The 24,488-nt window shown below is 31.5% G+C and overlaps 2 protein-coding genes across 5 annotated transcripts; both read right to left on the reverse strand.

The window, feature by feature from the left end:
* Window positions 1–1,498: 1,498 nt before the first annotated feature.
* On the reverse strand, window positions 1,499–4,212 carry LOC140834046 (uncharacterized). Of its 3 annotated transcripts, none has more exons than XM_073198643.1 (5): window positions 4,076–4,212; window positions 3,724–3,964; window positions 3,202–3,377; window positions 2,645–2,936; window positions 1,499–1,800 (listed from the first exon to the last, which is right to left on the reverse strand). In XM_073198643.1, exons 1-5 carry the CDS (start codon window positions 4,170–4,172, stop codon window positions 1,785–1,787), a joined length of 822 nt encoding a protein of 273 aa, XP_073054744.1. In that variant the 5' UTR covers window positions 4,173–4,212; the 3' UTR covers window positions 1,499–1,784. The 3 variants fall into 3 exon arrangements, with proteins under 3 accessions (XP_073054744.1, XP_073054743.1, XP_073054745.1); XM_073198642.1 differs by having other exon boundaries at window positions 1,499–1,805; XM_073198644.1 differs by having other exon boundaries at window positions 1,499–1,805; window positions 3,724–3,924; window positions 4,076–4,189.
* Window positions 4,213–13,192: 8,980 nt separating this feature from the next.
* LOC140834047 (transcription factor MYB59-like) lies at window positions 13,193–15,163 on the reverse strand. Of its 2 annotated transcripts, none has more exons than XM_073198646.1 (3): window positions 14,981–15,163; window positions 14,721–14,850; window positions 13,193–13,891 (listed from the first exon to the last, which is right to left on the reverse strand). In XM_073198646.1, the coding sequence occupies exons 1-3, from the start codon at window positions 15,093–15,095 to the stop codon at window positions 13,402–13,404; spliced, it is 735 nt and encodes a 244-aa protein (XP_073054747.1). In that variant the 5' UTR covers window positions 15,096–15,163; the 3' UTR covers window positions 13,193–13,401. The 2 variants fall into 2 exon arrangements, with proteins under 2 accessions (XP_073054747.1, XP_073054746.1); XM_073198645.1 differs by having other exon boundaries at window positions 14,721–14,822; window positions 14,947–15,159.
* Between the last annotated feature and the right edge of the window lie 9,325 nt (window positions 15,164–24,488).

Here is a 24,488-nt window from a genome sequence, read left to right on the forward strand (position 1 = left end):
CTGTGGATCTAATATTAACTTTTTGTTCTTCAAAGCATTGCGGGCTTACCGGTTGCAAATCGATTTTATGAATAAAATTTGTCGTATTATTTAATTTTTTTTTAAAAAAAAACTATATTAATATTGATGGGTTATAAGCTCAATTTAATTATTCTTATTCTAAATATAATTAATCAGAACACGTAAATTAATTATTTACCGGGTCAAAATGATTAAAGCCGAAATTCTGGTCAAATGCCTAACTCTGGTAATCACTCCTGAAAATTTAAAAATAGAGTAGCACAATCACTATCCAAGTACATACACAATCATTTTTCAAATTTGATTTATCCAACTTTCAAATAGTAATATTGAGTTGTTTATTGACTTGAACGTCGGAGTGTATACGTGAAGCGGCCTCTGACACTTGTGATGTTTGGTCGTTACGTAGGAGACAACCCGTAAAGTTTGTGGTTTACTAGTTATTTTGACATGTTTATGAGAAAATCGGATCTTCCTACTCCAGTCTACGTAATTTGATCAATTGCATTTTTTTGGCTACATCCGTTTGTCGCCTTCCATGGGAAACCATTACCTCATGGTTGAAAATGAATATTCAACTTCAGCCCTCTCACGATACTAATGGTGGTGGACGATCGCCTCCCATGACCCAGCCACCACCAGGGATGCGAATCACTTAGGAGGCACTGAGAACCATGTTGAAAGAGATTGTCGTTCGTCAATGTCTGAAGCGGTGACACAAATTTCTTTTTATGAATCAAATATAGATTTGAGGTTATTGTGCTTTTAAATGATCTTTTGATTTTAAGGTCGGAAAAAAGTCTCAAAATCTCGACCATACCGAAGCTCATCTCATTCTCGTCTCAGAAAAATCTCGATTCGACACTTTTTCGACCCGAATTGTCGGGATTTTTCTCATTACGATTAATATCGGGAAAAGGATCGGAAATAAAACCTCTCCCGCATGAGGTTCTCGACCGACCCGACCCGAAATAATATTATTAATATATTTTATTAACAATTTTATTAACTAACACATTGGGCTTTATTCTATACATAAAATAATTGTGAAGTTATTTCGCATAAATATTAATAGCTCCATTAATTGTGTTAATAACGATCTACCCATATGACTCGTAAACATTGTATTTCGGGACTTCTCGAATTAATGTTATTATAGTTCATTTAAAAAAAAATCTCCTATGCTTTCAAAACAAACTCTTGATCAAAATTATTTGGAGGAAAAAAATATAAAGCCATAACTTTTTTGTGGAATAAATTGCGGATTGTTTGGAGTCAATACAAAATTTTTAATATATCATTTTATCAACGAAAATAATAAATTATTTTAATATCAATGTCAAAACTAAAGGATATGTGTTAAAGTTCATTTGATGACCAAATCATTGTATTTAATCTAATTTTACGCTTAATCTTCGTTTAGTTTCACTTTAAGAACTACAACGGCACTAGTTTTAGAAGCTCGGATGGATAAAAATAGACCAACAGCTGTTTTATATTTGAACAATAAACAAGCAAATACAACAACCGGAATCCAAAATCTGCGGTTAAATGAAGAAAGAAGGTTCTTTCCTTAGTTATTTGGAAAGGCCAGTTCAGGCCTACAACAAGCTAACAATGTGAGAGGGAAAAAACAGCATCTATGGTACAAAATTCAAGAAATGCATCCACGAGCTTAGCTGAATACAAAACTGGTCGTGTAATAAATCAGGAGTTGTCACGTGGCGTTGGCATTTGCTACTAGATCGTGCCTTTCAAGTATTCTAATGGTCACTTCCTCTGCACTGCCAAGACAAAACACAAAAGTGCTCGAGCTTTGAAAAACACACGAACAAAACCTTAGAATAAATATATTCGGAAGAGCGAGTGGCAAAAACTATACTGTAATCTCAGTTTTCGACATATCTTTGTCAGCGTCGATGCAAAATACAGTTCTTCATGTAGGGGTGACTCGACCGAAAAAATAAATGAAAGGAAATATATTTTCTTGATTAGGATGTGATGAACCTTCAATGATAAAACAAAAGTCTGATAGATTTACAGAATTTAATGTTTGATTAAAAATTGAACTTTCTACTGTATTGGTACATTCAACAGGAAGCTCAACATTAGTTCATTAACTACATTTTATCATCATTGAGACATTTGCAGACTTGAGTACCAAACAAATACCAAAACAGGTTTTCTTTCTAATCCTAGTAAGTCATACAAACTTTTATAGGTTCCCGAAAGCAAATAAAGGCCAAACGACAGAATTTTTGTCCAAGAAAAAGCAAAATCTTATGGCATACACATCCATTAGGCAGATAGCATGAGAACAAAAATTGCATAAATCATGTGGAAAAGGAAGTGGAAGTCTCTTATAGTTCCTTTAGAAGGGGCTTCCGAGTTATTTTTATTCCCAGAACTAATATTACCTCATGGATGAGTAAATGATAAGAAGAGTTGGAAACTCTAATGAGTTAGTTTATACATATTTGGATCACCTAGATTAATGTAGAATTTCTTTTTTTTAACAAGCTGCTTTACATATTTGATTAAAAATTATCTTAGTTGTAATAATGTCTGGTGAGATCTCTTCTTCTGTTTAAGAAAAAAGATTCATATAAATTTTGATGTTTACCTTCCAGGCCTTAGAATCTTGTACTTTCCAGGCTCCGTGAGATCTACAATTGTTGATCCAGCACGATCAGATGGAATAACACCACCATCGTAGATGTATGCACAGTGCTTCCAGAGATTCTCGAAGTCCTTAATATCTAGACTGCTAGGCTGCCCACTAAGGTTCGCACTTGTCAAGGCCAATGCACTTCTGGAACCACGGGCAATTAATCTGATGAAGTTGTAGTCAGGGACTCGAACACCTATGCTTTCCAAACCAGGGTTTAATGATTTCTCAAGGATGCTCGACTCCCCTGCAATATGTCAACATAAAGCTTCTAGTTTACACTGCACCAACTATAAACACAGCGAATATGATCTATTCACCATAAAGAATGTTATAGGTGATATAGGGAAAGCAACCAAATCGAGAATGTAAGTGATTTAATGTCAACAGCATTTCCAATTTCAAAATCTAACTGGCTAACTCGCTGTTGCCGAAAAGAGTGAAACAATATCATGACCATTAGGTCAATTCATTACAATAATTAAAACAAGAAGCTAATGAGCTTTACAAACCTCGTCTTAACACCAGTGTTACAGGTCCAGGAAGAAGAGAGTTAAGCAACCCATGAGGCAAATGATCGGTGACAGCAAAGTGTTGTATGTCCATAACATCACCAACACAAATTGCCAAAGGACTTGTGTACTTACGACCTTTAATTTCATAAATCCGATGCACTGCATCCATGGAGCTGCACTAGGCCGATACACAACAATAAGCCTTGATATCACCACATTTAAGACCTACTTTATAGACAGAATGCCATCTTAATGGGCAGAAACAAACATGGACAATCGCCTTCTTAATCTACAACCAAATTTCAAGAGCAATGAATATCATCACAATCACATAGAGGCAAAAACTTGATTCATGGTCAAATTGTATCAACGTTCTTGTCCACATTATCTCAAGCACTGCACGTATCATAATCAAAATATGTGGTATATTACACATAATCTTTGATGCTTGCTCCCTGGGGCTGACTACACAAACCTCTACTCTGTAAATACAAGAAGATTTCAGAGTAAAGAACATACCAAGCATCACAAGCAAAACCATAAATGGTATCAGTCGGAACAGCAATCACTTTCCCAGCCTTCACAGCTTTAATGGCCTCTTCCGCATAATCTTCCGTCGCCGGACGCAACACACCCAATTCACCAATCTCCATACCATTGCCATCACATTTCTCCAAACTCCAAGCCATCCCTTTTACACGGAACTCTCCATTGCCCCCCCTGCGTTGTAATGAGGTCAAAGTTTTCAACGTTCGCACACCTTCAAATACACATATACTCAAATAAACATTTATTCAAAATTTAGACACGAGAAGGAGAAACAAATAAAACAAAACCCAGTAACAGTATAATCCGTTAAAATCCAGCGCACCTATGGAAGGTCCGAAAAGGGAGCTTGAGAAGAACAAGGGTAACGATTTTGCCTGAAGAAATTTTGTGGTAATGGCTGCTTGCATCGAACCGACCATAGAGTAGAGGGGGGTAACCAAAGTCAAACCATATTTATGGATTTTGGACCCACGGATTTGGACCAAATCGGATCCGCTCTAACCCGAAAGTAGCTGGTCAGGTCGGGTTGGTTTCAGCACCCGAACAAACGCACCATGCTCTCGTATTTACTGTGTGGGGATAATACCCATTTTCGTCATTTTCGTTAACCGCTTTTCCCATTTCAGTCCTTCATGATTTTTGACTGCTTAATTAATCCTTCATGTTTTCAAAATATTCCCAAATTGGTCCCTACCGTTATCCTGATGTTAAAGTTAACGTGGACTTGACATTAACGACGGGTTTTCAAAACTTCGTCGCTAATTAGTGACGGTTTAATATTTTCATAGAATAAAAAAATTAATTTTAATAATTTAAAAAAAAACTTAGAATCAGACTATACTAACAATATTAATGATCTTAACTAACACTTAAAAATTTACAAAAAATTAAAGCGAAAAGTTTACCCTAAGTCGAAACTAAAATCGTGTAAGAGAGAAAAATTTTAAGTGTTGTGAAGTGGTGTAGATAAATGGAAAGAGAGTATTTTTATAGACAGTTTGCGACGGGCTTTGGTAACACCGTCGCTAATTGCGACGGTAATATTATTAACCTTGAAGTATAGACGGTTTTGCAATCACCGTCACTATTTTACCAAAAACATAAAGCAAACTGTCTATAAATATACTCTCTTTCTATTTTCATACACCCCACTTCACAACACTTAAAATTTTTTTTTCTTACACGATTTTAGTTTCGACTTAGGGTAAACTTTTTCGCTTTAATTTTTTGTAAATTTTTAAGTGTTTGTTAAGATCATTAATATTATTAGCATAGTCTGATTCTAAGTTTTTTTAAAAAAAAATTATTAAAAGTAATTTTTTATTTTATGGAAATATTAAACCGTCGCTAATTAGCGACGGTTTGTAAAAAGTCGTCGCTAATTAACGACGGTATTAAATAGTCGTCGCTAATTAGCGACAGGTTTTAAAACACCGTCGCTAATTAGCGACGGTTTAATATTTCCATAAAATAAAAAATTACTTTTAATAATTTTTTTTTAAACAAAACTTAAAATTTATTTTATGGAAATAGCAGCGACGGTAATTAGCGACGGCCTTTGAAAAACCGTCGCTAATGTCTACCGTTTTTCACAAGTCAACGTTAACCTTGACGTGAGGGTAACGGTAGGGACCAATTCGGGAATATTTTGAAAACACGAAGGATTAATTAAGCAGTCAAAAATCGTGAGGGACTGAAATGGGAAAAGCGGTTAACGAAAAGGACGAAAATGGGTATTATCCCTACTGTGTGAGTTTGTTTTTAGTAGCTACTATATGAGTAATTGTGTACAAGTCGATGTTATAAAAAGCTCGATTAAGTTGTCATTTTTACACTTAGTTTGATTAAATCTTCTCTCCTCTCATCTATTTCTATTACTCTCTCAAATTTTCGAAGTGTATCTCTATATATATTTTCATCTTTCTTTTTCAAATTTTTCATTTTTTGGCTGATTGTTCATTTAATAATTTTTTATTTTAATAACACGGGGGAATTTTGAATTATAGAATTGATTTTGTGATTTTTAATTTATGATTTATACAAATTAATGTAATATTCAATAATAATAAAAGACGATCAAAAAAATGTTGTTTAATTCTTAATATTTGAATAGTTTCGTAACAACAATGATTTTTTAAATTCATTTTCGTATTTTTAATTAATATGTAAGTTTTGATATTTTTATACAAAATTATATTCACACAATAATAAATAATATTATTTTTACATTTATATTATCAATTTAAAAATAAGATTACATGTTAATCAATTGATGTATTTTAAAAAATTTACAAACATGCATATAAACCCACATATATATACATGTAAGGATTAAACGATTTATTTTTTAAATAAGTAAATTTATTTATTAATATAAATATTTAAAATAATTTCAAATTGAATATGTTATATATGTCAATTAATTATTGGTTTAAAGAAATTAATAAAAAATCACATCTTATAGTTAAGTACAAAATTTATAAAATTCTATAAAAAAAAATCTACAAAAGTCTATAAAAATCTTGCAAAAAAGTCTACATAAATCCACATAAATCTGTTCATAAATCTGTGAGATTCCATAAAAGTCAATAAAAATTTATCAAATCCATAAAATTCTTTCATTTAAAAAAGTCATTAAAAGTCATCAAAACTCTGAATTGAATACACCCCACTAAGTGAACACAAGAATTATTTATTTTTTTAATGAATATATTTTTATACCAATTGATAAGAGCTTATTGATATTATTTTGTAGATTGTAGGAAACTATTAATTACTACAATTTTAATAATTTTATGTTGTTTAGAAATTAGAAATTGAAATGTTATTCATTTAATCTTAAATTTATGGTAATTTATTTGACTTAAATTAATTAAAATTTAAAAAAATACATTCAAACTTTTAACGATCTCGCTTAAACTTAAAAAATTTGAAACTAGACCTCTATATTTTGACATGTTTCACATTTTGTAGAACATAAGTATAAATTATGTGTGTTTCCGTTGTGGGAGAGAATCAAAGGACCACGTCGTCATAATTACGCAAAATTCCTATGAAATCATTTCATTAGTCAATTTTGTGATACGTGTCTCCAACCCAATGCGACCCATGAAAAAATACTGGTTTGTATGTCAAAAGTATTATTTTCACTACAGACAAGGATCGGACGTACCTCTCTCACATATATAAATCTAAGAGACCATCTCACAAAGTACCAACTCTTACAATTATGTGTAAGCATATTACGTCTAATTAGGGATGTCAATTTTCTTCACGGGTTCAGGGTCTCGTGGTGAAAACCCGGAAACATGACAGGTTTGGGGATATGCTTATGGGTATATGTTCGGGTTCGAAATTTTTTCAAATCCCTGAAGTAAATCGAGAGCGGGTATGGGGAGATTATCCTCATCTTCAAACTCATCTCGATAATAATAATAATAATAATGATAATAATAATGATAATAATGATAATAATAATAATATACTTTTCCTAACTACTAAAAAATTAGAAGGAAAAAAACCCAAATCTGTAACCCTCAAATCTTGTTCACAATCCAACCTATTTGCCCCTATGATAAGATGTGGTTTCACTTTTTTTATTAATTAAATTATGAATTATTAATTGTACTGTTTGAATAAAATTATATATATATATATAATTGTACTGTTTGAATAAAATTATATATATATATATATATATATATATATATATATATATAATTTTATTCAAACAGTACAATTAATAATTCATAATTTAATTAATAAAAAAATTGTAGCAGACAATGTATTTCAATATTATGAATGAATGTACTGGTTTCTGAAATCCGAACTTCTGAGGCTTGTTTTTTTTCCAATGTATTGTTTGAGCGACGTCTGCTACAATTTCAAATATTCTTTTACGGTGGAAGAAATTTAAAACAAGACGTACATCATAATTAATGAAATACTTATCAAATGCAAAGGATAAACAAATTAAAATTTAAACAAGAGATATAGTATAATCTTATTCACGAGCTCCAAAACTGATTTTGTTCATTTTCCTTGATCTATGCTTTGTTCTTATATGAGAATCGTGAGTAGTGAGTTATATAGTCATCACTCAGTAAATGAATGAATCCTCCCCGGCCTTTAAAAATGATTTTTAAACAAAATATCGTGTGTGTGTGTGTGTTCAGAACATAAAATTATATATTCGGAATAAAATGTATCATTTTATGCACTAAACATATTACGAATTTCATGCCTAACTGATATCACTCTCCAATATTTTAATCCCCTGAGAGGTGATGTAGGAATCAATAGAACATATATCACCACCATTTGTTAATAAATTTAAGTGTTTCAAATATACTGAATTCAAAAATCAAACTTTAAATATATTCAATATGTGTTGATCTACTTTAAATCAAACTATACTTTAAGGTTTTGGTCGAAGTCTACGATGGTTTGTCCTCGCTACTGAAATGCTTCTCGAAAATAATGTTGTTCTTTGCTTCGAAATTTAGGTGATGTGTCGCATATTTTGAGTAACACTAACTCGGAAATTCATTTGCTATTTAATGGCAGTATCTTGGATTTAATGTACCAACCTCCTACATTAACCAAGGATAAGATTTCCCAAATTTGTCCCATAATCTATACATACACATCAATATATATCAATAAAGAGAATAATATTTATTAAATTCTTATTTTTTTGTACTAATTGGTGTTGTGTTTTGTTTATGCACTGAATATGGTTTTTTCCGAATCCATGATTCTTTGCCAATAATTGATTCATAAAAAAAATTGTTTTTGTCGATGAAATGAAATTAATAAAGTGAATTAACTATTGATGTCGTCGGTTGTTGTATCATTGTGATCCCGCTCGATCTTGCATCGCTTAATTAACATAAATAACATCATAGCTAGTCTAGTCGACCTAAAATATATGACTCTTTTTTATTGTTTTTCCACTAGTCATTTTTTATCATCTAAAATAAATCACCAACATAAAATTTCTTATTAAGTAATTTATTAAAAATATAGCTCTTAAAATAAATTAACGGTCACCATTCATACTAATATAAAATTAATATTAAAACTATATCATTTAAAATAAATCACCAACATCCAATTAATCCTAAAATGCAAAAAAAATATATCAATTTAATTTAAAAATAGTCTAACAATATTATAAATTTATTTTGCTTACCACCAATCCTAATAAATCAAAAGTCAGAGTAAATAGTTTAAAAACGTGTATAATATAATATAACATAAACTACAAGGTCCTCGGGTTTGTACTGTCACTGACCCGAGCCTGCTCACCACATCCCGTCTCCTCAACTACAACATCTATAGTGAGTCTAATGACTTAACATGTATACATAATAAAAATCTATGCAATGTTAACATAGTTTGTACATAAAATATTATAAGCGTAATATGTATAACTCGACTTTCTTGTATAAAAAATTTCATAAAAATCATATTGTTTTCATACTTGTTATGCATAATCATAAACATAAATAATTTTGCGTAGAATTCTGTTCAATGCAAGTGGCCAATACTCGTAAATCGTTTGATCAAACTAAACCACAGTACTGGGCCGATGAGGATCATCACAGCCATTGTACTGGATACCCGCTTCCTAACATATCATAATCCTCTGAAGAGGTTGGAGAGGTCCCCAGACACATTCTCCGGCTTCTAAACTCGTAACATAATTTGGTCACAAGACAAATCACATAGCTCAAAAATAATTATTTTACACATGATACATATTTTCGAACTTTGTGTACTTCGTTGGAACACCTTGGACTTGCTACCATAACCTTAAAATTTAAATAACCAAGCTTAGCACAAAAGCTCAAACGTACACATGCGATTCCCGAATTAATTAAAATAGCCTACGACTCACTGAACGACTCGGGAATCGAGATAGTGTGTATTCTATTTGGTAATCCGAGATTGATACGAAGATCATTTATGCCTCAAGAATTCTAATATAGAAATAAAGGTCAAGTCTCGTATGACTCAGGGATCCTGCTACTCTGATTATATATATGCACTTTACGTGGTTCAATATAGGAATTTTACAATAGATAATAATCCAGCTCTTAAATAAGAACAATGCCGAAAGATGCATCAAGAAATGGGCATCATACTATGAAAATGAGCTGGAAACAGAGTGAAAACAAGTCGAATCACCAGGGGTGAGTAAATTAGAAACAAGCTCAAAAAGAAACAATTTAAGTTCACTCTCGGGTGAAACCAGTGGAGCTAAGCCCTGGTTTCCAAACTTCACTCTCTTGACGATTAGATTTGACGATCAAGAAGAAGAAGATCTATTCGTAGGGATATACAAAAAGGATAATCTCCATTGACCCCAGATGGTTTGATATCTAACATTATATACGCGCATGTATAAAAACTAAATACCCTATGGATGTTAAGTAAGCATACGACATCCAAGGATATTTTCGAGCGTCGGAATTAAAATTTTAAAACTTTCGTTTTGTCTTGTGTGTGAGAAAACGGTACACCAACATTAACAACAATTTATTTTTATTTTATATTAATATTGATTTAGTTTTCAATTAAAAATATTATAAATTGCTACGTTGTGACCAGTATTATTATAATTATCTTTTTGTTACCGACTGTTATTAAAATATTATGATTGTGGACGTAACTTTGATGAAATTATTAATATTTTGACTTTTTTGGTGTAATTATCAGAATTGAAAATATGAATGATATTTAGTGGATTTGTGGGCTGACTCGGATTGGAACCGAAGATTTTGGGACATTTTTTCTTTAAGAGATTGGCTTACCCCGTCTTAAACCCGATTTGTTGTCATAACTTGTACATATATATTTGAAACTAATTATCTCTTAGTTTTCATCTCCAATCGTGATTGAATTTGACCCTCATTCTTCCATTTTTTTATGCGGATGGAACCCGCTATCACTGTCATTCAGTGTTACCCTTATCCCACATCTTAAAAATGAAATATTTAAAATGAGTTTATAATTACTTACAATGGACTTCTATAGCAACTTGAGTTAATTATTTTCGTAAAACGATGACGAATACGAAGTTGTTGCTATAGGGGCCCATTGTGCAGTCACACGGGCCCGGGCTCGGGGCGTGACAGAATGGTATCAGAGCCTGTCACCGGCATGGAACACCGAGAAATAAGTGATATGCGGGGCAAAGTGCTACGTGCATGAGAGACACCTCTTGAACCTGCGGGGCAAAGTGCTACATGATGGGAGCCACCTCTTGAACCTGTAGGAGCCACCTCTAGATTCTCGGCGCAGGTGGATCGAGGGGTCAGGCCGCGACGTCCTGCGGGGCAAAGTGCTACATGATGGGAGCCACCTCTTGAACCTGTAGGAGCCACCTCTAGATTCTCGGCGCTGGTGGATCGAGGGGTCAGGCCGCGACGAGGACGTCGCGTTCTGAAGGAGGGGTGATTGTGATACTTTTGTCCCACATCTAAAAAATAAAAGATTTAAAATGAGTTTATAATGGCTTACAATGGCCTTCTACAGCAACTTGGGTTAATCATTTTCGTAAAGAGATGATGAATACGAAGTAGTTGTTATAAGGGTCTATTGTGCAATCACACAGTTGCGATCTCGGGCTCGGGACGTGACAAAACCTCATGACTAATAATTGAATATTTATTTATTCCACTAACTTAGACATTAAGCGACCCTCAGTTCATTCCACTTGTATTTATTAGAGTGGATGACTAAGTGGACCACTACGAAACAGCGAACGAATTGGCCTCTCCTTATCTCGGATTAATTAATATACTTATAATTCTATACAGTGGAAAGCTAGCTTCACTAAAGATAGATTGTAAAAATATTATTTTTGTGTGACATTGGAATTATTTTATATGTTTCAAAAACTCTTTTCCAAAATAAAAAATAATAATATATAACATACTCATGATCTGTACTGATAAGTGATCAATATTTGAATGGACGGTTTTGGAATATAAAAAAATTCTTCTAATCAACTTTCTTGCTTTATTAATACTAGTAAATTATGCACACAAGTTGTGTGTGTAAAATTATAATCATAATTTATATATGATTTGTGTTATTTTATTAAATACTTAATTTTTTGTTTAATTTAATAATTGATTGATTGAACTTAGTGGATGCCATAATGCAATTTGAAATGAATAATATTGAAAACAAGTTGCTACAATTTTGAAAAAAATGTTGGTGTGAAGATAGTTTGGGAAACAAAAATGGTATCCTTTAGGTGACAGATTCTTTAAGTAACAACTAGTTACTCTGCACACGCGATACTTGTGTGTATAATATTTTTTTATCATTATCGATTGACTAAAGTGAAATTTGACAAATTATGGAGAGACTAAATTGATATTTGAATTGTTGAAATAATAAAAAATAAAAATAAAAGTGTGTGTTGAAATTTAAAAACAAAAAACAAAAGTGTACTATTAGTATCATATAAGGATAAAATTAGGAAAAAAAAAGTTTGTGTCTCTCCCTAGGTAGTTATTATCATGTCCTCACACTTAATAATAATAATAATAATAATAATAATGATAATAATCTAGATAATATAATTTATTTAAATTGTAAATGGGGGACAAAATAAACTAAACCAACAGAAACGAAACATCTTACCCTATACCACCACGCTTAAGTAGGGGTATTCAAACTTCGGATAAAACCCAAAAAACCGAAAATTCAAACCGAAAAAACCAAACACTAAATCGAACCGAAAACCAAATTTTATAATTCGCATATAAATATTAAAACCGAAATTTATTGGTTCGATTTCGGATTACACATGTGAAAACCGAACCGACCAAAAAAACCAAAATTTCATTAAATGAATAATTCGTACATGAGATTTTTACCTCATACGGCACCTCGTTCAATTCTTTCAAATTAATTAGATCCTTTTCATTTTTATTATATATTTTTTATATTAGTAAATGATGAATTATTTTGAATAATATTTAGTTTTGTTGTTTATGTAATTCATTTAGAATTTGTATTTAAATATTTTACTAAGAAATAATGTAAAAAAAAGATGTTACATTTTACAATATATTTTTCTTATTAATTTAAATAATTGTATCAAAACTGAAATAACCGACTGAAATAACTGAACTATTTTGGCAGAAAACCGAATCGAACCAAAGAAAAATAGTTCGGATATTGAATTATATGTTTGTAAACTGAAAACCGAAAAAATCGAAATAAAAACCGAAAACCGATCCAAACCGACCAATGAACACCCCTACGCCCAAGTACGAGGATTCCTTTTACACGATGTATGCGCCATGGCTTTTGTCTACGGCGTGGACAAACAACGACCTTGGATGATCCCTTTGGTCTGATACGACATCTTCGTAAAAATATGAGAGACCCAGACGATCAAAACCACATATAGAAATGGACAAAGAAAGCACTCTCCGTGATATTAATACAAAATTACAGTACACGACTGACTGGTTACAGATGATTTGCTGAAATTAAACTAGTGACGAACCCCCTCAAACAACAAGCTATACGAGTTCTAGAGCTATACAGAAGTAGAACTCCGTTTAGTTCCTTTTTATACCTAATCTCTATAAACAAATATCTTCAATAACTAAACTCTTGTTAGCCTATCATATTGTTGCAAAAAGGGAAAGAATGAAAGAGATCGCCCATTGGCTGCATGAACATCTTGCTTTCGTTTTCATCCATAGTCCACAAAGTGTCATTTGGGCAATAATCCCATATCGGAGAGGCCACTGTTTGGTATGTAAGATTGCAATTTCCTTCATTAAAATCAAGATAATTGAATATTTCATCCATAGTGTTGGAGCCATCTTCTAACTCTAAGACAGCCTTCTTTTTGCCCATGTCAACAAGAAAATCAAGCCCTCCCATGTCGTAAAAGCTGCATTCCTTAGTCTCAGTACCTGGCGTAGATTCGACGGTGGGGCTCTTGGATCCGGAGGAGGATGAGGAAGAGTTGGAAGATGATGAAGACGAAGATATTCCCTTTTTCCTCTTTTCTTGAGCCTCTTTTCTCATGTGAGTCCTCCAATAGTTCTTAATTTCATTGTCGGTGCGACCGGGCAATTTTCGAGCAATTCTCGACCACCTATAATTATTAGACACACACATCACACGGAGATTATAGAATGGATAGAAGAATCGAAAATTTGACTCTAAAGTCAGTAATATGACAACTTTTAGAGAATACCAGAAAGAATGCAAGACTCCACCTACACCAGAAATTTCTATTAGCAAAAAATGGAAGAACCTTAAACTTAACACGAAAAGCCTGCAACATGACTACGTTTAGCAAATGTTAGAAACAGAGTTGGACTATACATACACAAGATTTCTATCAGTAACAAATAGAACCTTATACTTAACCCAAAATGCTGGTAACATGACAAAGTGTAAAGAGGATATCAGAAATGATGTTAGATTCTCTCTACACAAGAACTTCTACTAATAACAAATAGAAGAACCTTAAACTTAACCCGAAATCTAAGCAAGATTTCCATCAACATCAAGTAGAAGAACAAGAATTACAACCGGAAATATAGTAACAAGATAACATGTTCAGAAAATTTAACAATCCATTAAAAAACAAATAGAAGATGAACCAATAGCATAAGAAAACAGCTAACATGACGAAATGATAAGAAGACACAACTCATATTTAAACAATAAATTCACAACAGAAACAAATCAAATATGAACCCAGAACTTAAACCAGAATTGGTACACCATGAAATGTTCAGAAAGTATACCAACAGCAACCAATCTCAGACACACATACACAAGATTATCACAAATTAACAACCCATAAAAACAAGTAATAAATCAAGAAAAATCTCATACATAAACCAGAAAATCAAGGTCATTAAAATAGCAGAAAGAAACTCTAATCAATTCAAAAACATAAAATCATTAGAAACCTGTTTCCCCATTTCTTATGAAGCTCAACAACGAGTTTCTCTTCATTGGCTGTCATCTTCCCCCTTTTCAGCCCAGGATTCAGATAATTAACCCAACGCAACCTGCAACTTTTCCCAGTTCTTTTCAGACCTGAGAATCAAATGAAATTTTAGGGTATTTGATCTCTCTACATATTTTTTTCATCTGGGCTCCTTGGAATTCGAAATTCCATGCCCAAAAATTTACCTATGTATTGATCTGTCTCCCGCCACCTTCAAACCTGAAACATTAGCTATGAAATCCCATCGACGATCCCCAAACAACTTCACGTAAAACACAAGCTGGACATCTTCTTGTTCAGTCCAGGGACCCTTTTTTGCATCTTCTTTCACCATTTTTTTTTACCAATTCTCGCCACTTTTTTCTCACTTACTCTTGGATCCTAATGTGAGTTGTCTACTCCACTAATATATATACACATACACACAGTATTATTAAGTGTGATGTTAAGTGTGATACTTAGAGTAACTGTGTTAACTTTTTCATGTCACTCTATATTGTATATAAAAAAATCAAAATAAAACTTTATTTTTAAATCGAACAATTTTTTTAAATTGAAAATAATTTTAAGTTAATTGTTTAGTATTATTTGATCAAATTAAAAAAAATTATAAGAACACATGCAACATGTGTACATCTTTTACCAGTATTATAAAAAATGTGGTCATCATTTTAACTACGAGTGGGTCTCATGTAAGACCGTCTCACGGATCTTAATCTGTGAGACGGGTCAACCCTACCCATATTCACAATAAAAAGTAATACTCTTAGCATAAAAAGTAATACTTTTCAATGGATGACCCAAATAAGAGATCTGTCTCACAAATATGACACGTGAAACCGTCTCACACAAGTTTTTGCCTTTAACTACCTAGAGGATACCAAAATATTTAATTATATAATTACTGTTCTTACCTACTAAAAACCTTCTCAAGTCACCTTATATTTTATATAGAAAAATTTAAACAAAACATTCATTTTAAATCAAACAACTATTATAAATTGAGAATAATTTTTAGTATTATTTGATCAAACTTTATATAATTATGGAAAATTTTATATAAAATTCGAAAAAAAAATTCTTAAAAAAAGGTAAAAATTCGCAATATATGCATGGACGATGCAAGCCCATTACGAAGTGGCTTGTGCTTTAGATAAGTTGGGGTAACTTTCATAACTGACCGTCCATTTATGATTTATCATATTCCATACATTCCCTGCATTTTCAATCGATGAAGGGATGCGACTTCTCCAATTTAAAAGATTAACTATGTACAAATGGCCTTGCTAAATATATTATTTTCCAAAGGATTTTTTTTTAAAAAAAGAAAAAATTCTTTGTAACCCGATAACGATCCACCGATTCGAGCTCGATTTTGTTATCTAATTTGAGGTTATTGTCTTTATTTAAGTTGGATCATATATATGTGGTAGCTTAAATTTGATCATTTTCTAGCAGTGAGTTGAACTTTTTGTTGATTACATCAATTTTGAGAAAAATGGGATTTTGATATCATGTTATGGATTTTTGTTGTATAACTTGTTGAAGTTTGATTTTTATTCAATAACTCGGACTTTTTGTTTTGGTTTTATTTTTCGGAAGCCGCTAAACTTATCGAATATTATTTATTTGATAACAATTCTCTCTCATGTGGATCATGTGATGTATATAAAACTCATTTTTACATACATTAAAATATATGTAACAAAAATTAAACCATAAGGCATCCAATATTTCAAAATTAGAGGAAAAAGTTTTTAATTTTGCTTAGGTAAATTTTAATATATGTATTATATGTTTTATTATCTTCATATGAGCCATTTAAACTATGTTGATATTTGTGCATCGTTTTCTCGGATCTGAAGCACAACGAAAGTTGAAAATTTTCTTTTGATATTCAAAATCATACTTGGATACTAGTATGATTTTAATCCAACAATAGGAGGTTTATTATATGTTATCTTTAGTGAACAAATCACTTGACTTCAACTATTCCAAATTTTAAGTGAATATATTTCTTTTTGTATCTTCCTACAAACAATCAACTTGAATTCACCTATCTTCAATCGTCGATATTAAATCCATGATTCATAGCTTTGTTCTTTTTTTAGATATCACTTGAGAAACTACAAGATTTATGCGTTGAGAAATAAATGTGAACTATGATGGCGATGACGTGGTGGGAGTACGACGGCGGTATGACGGTGTCATGGCCGAGAGGTGGTTCCAACCAAGTGTTTTTGGAAAAACACAAGGTGGTCTAAACATGTATGAGAGAGATTTTGTCTACGTTTTCCAATCTTAATTGTATTATAAATCTTTGATATGAATTAACATATTTATCATATCTAATATCTAAACTCAAAAAATCTACATGTGTTTTCTAGAAACTTATCTAGAATTCTAACAAGATGTTGTGACCAACTAGGATGTCTACTAGATAATGTTTGATTATGACAAACTATAGAAAATCCAAAAATTGAGTTGGCCATGGTTTGGTACTGCTATCGCGGCCCGTACTGAATGATACTCCAAGAGTGATTTTTTCGTGCCGATGTCGTAAGTTCAAATCCTACATAGTGTGATTCCAAGATCTATGAAAATAAAAATCGACTCTTAAAACGTTTATTATGAAAATATGAGATTTTATGATTTATAGTAAAGCTATGAAATTTTTACTGTTAAATGCTATTTTTCAAATGTGGACAATACACGATGATTAAAAATAAAGAGAAAAATATTTTGAAGGATGTGAATTGACTGTGATATAAAAGATATGATATATGATTTTTTGGAATATCATGAGTGAGAAGACCCCAAAGGGAGTCTGTTTACGGGAAAATGCCCCAGAGGTAGTCCAACGATCGTATTTCCATTTTACGTCGGTGTCTAGTACCCGTACCCATGTGCAATGGTGAGTTAAGACTGATCAATCGACCAGAGGATAAAGCTAGTCACTTTCAAGGATCAAACTTCACCCAATGATAAATGATTTAAAGCTTTATGATTTGACGATTTATGATTAAATTATGCTTACAAATTTATGATAGCTTATTTGAATAAAAGTATGATTTTTATTGCGTGTGCTTATATATATATATATATATATATATATATATATATATATATATATATATATATATATATATATATATTATTTGCTACTCATGTTTAGAACGTGCTGAGTCATTAGACTCATTAGGTTTGAATGTGCAGGTGATGATGATATTGAGGAAGGCGTTGACGCTTGAGTGGATCAAGTACAGTAGTACACTTTCAAATGACTTTATTTTCAGCTTGATAGTCAAAGTTTCAAAGGATTTTGTTAATGAGTTAACTAGAGATTTTTATGCTTTGTTTTGAGGTTAGTTTGATCATGCTAAAGGTTGAAGTTGAGTGTTGTTAATTGACGAGTTAGGGATTTTTATGAACTTGAGATTTCAAATGTTAAATTATTTTGGATGACGGAAATATTAAGTTATTTTCAAGTATGAATTTCGAATTTTATGTTTCAAAAAAAATATTAATAGAATTTTAAAGTTAAAAAGTAGGAGACGTTTAAACTTGAGATATCATTGTTAATTGGATATATTCCCCAATATTTCTTTGTTGTGATGGTGAAGTTATTAAGGGGATGACTGTTTTAGTTATGGTGATTTTCTATATCATATTGTAGTAATATGAGTGACAGTGCTTTTCATTTTCAATATCGATGTGTCTGGTGAAGTGCCACCCAGGGATAGGATATAGTGTAAAAAATTATGTATATGTTGGCTGTAAACTATATTATGGAAAGCTAGTGATTGGCTGTTTTTTACAAAAATTTTGCGGACTTTCTCTTGAAAATGTTATATCCCATAATCTCATGCACGTCCCAGATGGTCAATTCTATCCTACTCCAGGTGAAATACTCCTCTTTGTTTTTTTTTTTTTCTCTTACACTTGTTTTTTTTAATTATTATTATTACATTTCACACTATTTTAACCAAAATCAACCAAATTAATCATTAAACTAATTTCGTTTCATGTATATAACATGTGTTATATCATTATATTATTATTATTCTCAAATTTTAAAACTTAATATTTTATATTTAAAAATTACGTGAAATTTTTATTTTATAGTAAAACTTTTACGTTTGAGGTCTGAGATTTTCATTTCTATTATTCTTATTTTTGTGGTAGAATCATATAAAATGTAAAAAATCAATATTTTAAAATTTAACTATTATAAGAAATTCTATATTCTACCCATTTATAAAAGCTAATAAAATTATTGTAGCTATTTTTAAATGCTATATATGTATATATTATTTAGTGACAAGGAGTAAATCTCTCGGAGTAGGATAGAATTGTCCTCACAGATCGAGAAGAAAAAATAATAATGGAAACACAAGTCAAAAGAGAATCCATAACAAAGCAAACCTAAAGGTCGCTACCATTCATTTATAAGACCAATATGTTCGTACAAGAATACCAAATGAAATCAAAAATCATCTAGAATCTAACCCAACTATTTTGCTGGCCGACAAGGCCGCATTCCCTCTCAAAAAACACCATTAAAAACAAGTTTTAGACTATAAATAAATAAAAAAAAAAGATTATATATTAACTATTCCTAGTCTATACCTTTAATTCTTCCCAATGTAAGTGGCATTACACGGGTATGTGCTCAGCCAATGGAAAATGTTCCATTGAGGATCGATCATTTGTTTAAATTGGCCAAATGCACGCACATGAGACAACTTAATTTTCCTTGGTCTTTGATGAGAACCACGCAAGAAATAGTGGAGTGGTGATCGACATCATAGACGTCTCAAAACACAAGCGATCTATATCTTTAATACAGACAGCTGAATTGACTAAGAATATGTTTAGAATATAAAATAACTTTTAAATGTGTTTTATGATCGTCTCCATATGTATGATATGCACCTACTCTAACAAATGATGCAATGACGAGAAATTTTAATCAGTTGGAGTGAAGCTTAAAGATGATCAAGTGTTCAAGAATCACAAGAGAGTAGCCAAGCTCATCAATCCTCACACAATAGACAAACTATGAGTACTTGATCAGGAGTAGAACTCAGGATGCGAGCTTATCTAGCGGATGTGAAAGTACGCAAAGAATCACCCAAATTGTTCTAAATATGGAAATACTATCCAAACTAGATTAAGAGTAAGAGTAATTAAAAACAAGGAAAAATGAAAAAGTTACAAAAGAAAAATTACGATGAGTTAGATTTATATATATGGAGGTACTCAGTTAGAAGATATATTCAGATTTGATTTCATCCTTACACAAACTCGTGATTAGAAATAAAAAATTATTTCTTGATACAGTAAATTCTATAACAGAGGTATCACCATTAAGCTTTATCTTCACTTATGTGGTAGATGTATTCCGCAAGAAGAAGCATGGAGCTGGGATTTTGGAGCTGAATGGAAACGTGCATTATCTTGCAGGACACAATTTATCTCCTAATTTTTTTATATACAAAATTTTGCATAACAATTTTGTCTTTCTAGAATATTGAGTTTTTTAAACTCTAGATTTAATATTTAAAATAATTTATTTTTTAATGAAAGACTACTTTCCTTATCTTGTAGGAATCTATTCAAGGAATCCTATCAAGATCAAAACAAGTCTATATATATTGAAGAATAATTGCTACAGATGTGAGAAGCGAGACATGAGAGAAGCGATACGAGAAAGAAGCGTTGCGAGCGAGATACGAGAGAACAAAGGGAACTTGGAAAGACAAAGCATCGCTATTTCATTGTGTTACCATGACATGTTGAATATATTTGAAGACAACAACTATACTAAGTAATGATTGAAGATTTGTTTTCTTACTCCAAATTTCAGTCATATGGATTTGCATTACTTTTTTTTATTGATATTTTAAGATGCAATTTACTTCATTGACTTGCTAAAGAAGATATTTTTTTTTTTTCTTCATTATTATTTATTTTGTAAGTCGATTTTTTATAGTGATTAGTTCCCCAAGGCATGGTACAAGTGTGTTCACTTGTGCATAAATATCTCATTGTTATATTAATTATTTGTGTGTTATATTGTTCCGCTACACATTGTCATGAAGTGTTACAACATCTGATACAACACTTATCTGATATACACAATTTTTATCATCATGTTAAACAAAATACTTTCAGGAATCTAATGGAGGGTTCATGACCCGAAATGATGAGACTAAATAAGTCCTATCGACACGACTCGTTTGCAAGGAGGTAAAATAGGGTTTTTTTATTATTAATTTTTAAAAATATATTTTAAAAATAATTTGAGTAGAAATGTTTAACATTAGTCCTACAAAGCGCCAAAGGTAAGAGCGGACGCTGCATTATTTTTTGCAGCGTCTGCTGGACACAACACCAGATGCTGCCTATGTGTCACCTTAGACAGCGTCCACTGCCTCTGACAGCGGACATTGCTCAGTTTTATTATCTTCCTCGTCCTCAAAACTTTCATAGTTTCTAAAATTATTTGTTAGGATCAGTTGATTGGTTGAAAGGTGTTTAGAAGGGGGGTTGAATAAATACTTACGAATTTTATAACCTTTTCAAATGAAGTGTCAGTTTTGTGACAAACTGAAATGAAACTAGGAATCTTGTCAGTCGATGAGAATCTGTTTAACTGATAATAGTTACGGAAATAAATTGACTGAAAGATAGAATAAATAACCGAAGGAATAACACGAAGATTTATGGATGTTCGGAGATTGAATAACTCCTACGTCACCCCTTTTATCACAAGGATATGATATGCACTAAAAGATTTTGATCGATACAAAATTGTACAGAACCACTTCAGTTTGGACTTAGCACTGCCAAGACTGAAACTCTTAGTTTACTAAATATCACATTTCTTCGACTGAACTTAGCACAACTGACTTAGTTAAAGATCAAGTAAACAATGAAACAGTTCATGCTTATATGCTCGAATAGTAGCCTCAAATTCTACGAATAATTCTGATAAGCGTGAGCTTTTTGATTATCAAACGTGAGTAATAAATTCAGCAGGGTGACAACAAGCTTGAGAGAATAGATAGATCGTGTTGATTCAAGAGTTGTTTTCTCAACTGTTCTTCTCACCTATTTATAGGCTTCTCTTCAATGGTAACAATAAATAATATTTGAATCTTTATATCCGTTGATTTCCACGTCAATATTCTTCTGACATTAACACACTGTAAACTCTGAAATGCGGCGTTCCACTACGAGTTACAGTCTGCTTTGTACTGTTGTCGGTTGAATGTCCTTTTCAACTGATGACATGTACAGCTGAATGATCAGCTGATAAGCTCACAACTGAAATGTCAACTGATGAGTTTCCAATTATTAGTCAGTTGTCTTCGTAAGTTCAGTTCGGATGGTTTCAATTGCCTTCAATAAACTGAGCATTAATCTTCAGTGAATGCTAAAACCACACTCCCCCGACTATAAGATTTCACACGGTCAATATCATGCAGCAGTTGCAAAAACATGAGTCTAGCCGACCGTCTTTGATAATTCGGGAACAATATTCCTCCAATAATCATCAACACTACACACCGGGAATATTTCACAGCATCTACTTCCGAACTATTATCATTAATAAGGGTAAAAATGCAGTGGTCGTGTAATGCAGTCATAGAAAATGATCACCTTTAAAATGTGATGATGATGGCGCAAATCCTAACAAGTCAAGACATATATGTTGTCATTGGCCAACTGTATATGAAACATCTATTCCGGTCATCTGGTCACCATAAATTGTTAGACCCCAAATTATCGAAACATATTTTAACGTCACAGTCGCTTCACGACATCTAAAATGAAAAGTGTGTGTATCGCGTCGTTATCATTCAACAAGAGCAGTAATCAAATTATTGTCAAACACTTGAAAACCGCATTGTAAAACCCCATAAAATTCCATATGATGTAAGTAATCAAGGACACGATTATGTATATAATTTCCAACATATAACATCCAAAACAGGTTGTCCGATATCTTAACTCTTACTATATCATCGACAGTTTCTGAAGAAATTGTTGATAACATATATGTTACTTGTAATTAGATAATACTGAAATCTTCTGGACCTCGATTTTCTGTTATTCTGAATAAGTTGTCAAAACAATAAGTTAATACAAAATATTATAATAAGAAATAAAATAACGCACATAAAATTTAATCGAAAATTTTAATGAGCAAAAATTTTAAAAAAATATTTAATATATTTACAAAATAAAAAATCAATCTTCACTTCTCATATAAACAAATACTTATTTTTGTATAGATAAATACTAGTTATTCTTTTCTGCTTGATTATTTTACTATGTTCCCAATTTTTATAATAAGAAAAGTTATATCCCAAAATTCAGCGTCCTGTATAAGCAGAAGCTGAAAAAGCTGTTGCGACTTGCAGCGGACGCTGAACCCTGCAAACAGGGTCCGCCACATTTGGTGGCGTTTTGTAGTACTGCAAAACACCACCATAAACATTATTATTTTAAAATATTATTTTAAAAAAAAATATGTTCATAGATAAGTAGTTCATATTTGCTAGGCAAAAACTTGTGTGAGACGGTCTCACGGGTCATATTCGTTATACAGATCTCTTATTTGGGTCATCCATGAAAAAGTATTACTTTTTATGCTAAGAATATTACTTTTTATTGTGAATATGAGTAGGGTTGATCCGTCTCACAGATTAAGATCCGTGAGACGGTCTCACATGAGACCCACTCTATTTGCTATTACAGCCTCTTAGCCCATATAGAACTTGAGACTGATAAGAAATCAGTGGTAAGATAAGTAAAAGTATTCTATTCATAAGACCTAACTAAATAACTCTGAATTGTGTTCTCCTTAGTTAATTTCTGTAGATTTATTTTATCTACATTTTTTGCCTATTTATTTTATAATATATATATATATATATATATATATATATATATATATATATATATATATATATATATATTATAAAATAAATAGGCAAAAAATGTAGATAAAATAAATCTACAGAAATTAACTATATATATATATATATTTGATACTTATACTGTCTAGATTTTATTTTTATTCAAGATATTTCCAATACCCATTTAATCAAATCATGAATGTGATCACACTAACCATGCAATATGATAAAATTAGAAATTATATATAATAAGTGGAGCACTGAACTGTGTGATACAAATTGTTCCGTATGACTTAAGGGCATTAGGTTTTGTATCTTTCACTATTAAGATTGAAAAGGACATCATAATTTTTTTCTTTGAATAAAGCTGATAGTGCTGTGGTGGGAATTCAAATGTATCCCTACCTATTTATTTGAGATTAATTAATCTACACATAATAAAATTGATCATGTTGGGTGAGATTTTTCTACAAGTGAGAGAGATCTTAAATCTGAAATATCATCAGAAATTTAACATCTTATCAATGGATTTATCAAGTTAAAAAAGAAGAAGAAAGAAATAAAAGAAGATGAACAATCATCATGAAGTGGAAGGCACTGGTTTATGGCCATTCATTTTAAAATTGTTTTTACTTATAAAACATAAAGGTGATGTATATAGTGACACATGTAGTATACGTTATATTTTAATTCAAGAAATTAACTTTATTTCACATATATACAACTATATCATGCCCCTCTAAAAAATTTTTATTTTATTTTTTGTTTTTATTTTGTTATATTTCATTATTGTTTTG

The sequence above is a fragment of the Primulina eburnea genome, chromosome 6 (genome assembly GCF_022965805.1).
Source record: "Primulina eburnea isolate SZY01 chromosome 6, ASM2296580v1, whole genome shotgun sequence".
NCBI classification, from domain to species: domain Eukaryota; kingdom Viridiplantae; phylum Streptophyta; class Magnoliopsida; order Lamiales; family Gesneriaceae; genus Primulina; species Primulina eburnea.

Excerpts from the sequence above, each read along its gene's own strand:
- LOC140834046 (XM_073198642.1), bottom strand. The coding sequence starts at position 4,172 with ATGGTCGGTTCGATGCAAGCAGCCATTACCACAAAATTTCTTCAGGCA. Across the intron at positions 3,965-4,075 it reads CCTTTTCGGACCTTCCATAG|GTGTGCGAACGTTGAAAACT; the intron begins GTGCGCTGGATT and ends GTGTATTTGAAG. Across the intron at positions 1,806-2,644 it reads AAGATTCTAAGGCCTGGAAG|TGCAGAGGAAGTGACCATTA; the intron begins GTAAACATCAAA and ends TTGTCTTGGCAG.
- LOC140834047 (XM_073198645.1), bottom strand. The coding sequence starts at position 15,095 with ATGGTGAAAGAAGATGCAAAAAAGGGTCCCTGGACTGAACAAGAAGAT. Across the intron at positions 14,823-14,946 it reads GGAGACAGATCAATACATAG|GTTGCGTTGGGTTAATTATC; the intron begins GTAAATTTTTGG and ends GAAAAGTTGCAG. Across the intron at positions 13,892-14,720 it reads CATAAGAAATGGGGAAACAG|GTGGTCGAGAATTGCTCGAA; the intron begins GTTTCTAATGAT and ends TAATAATTATAG.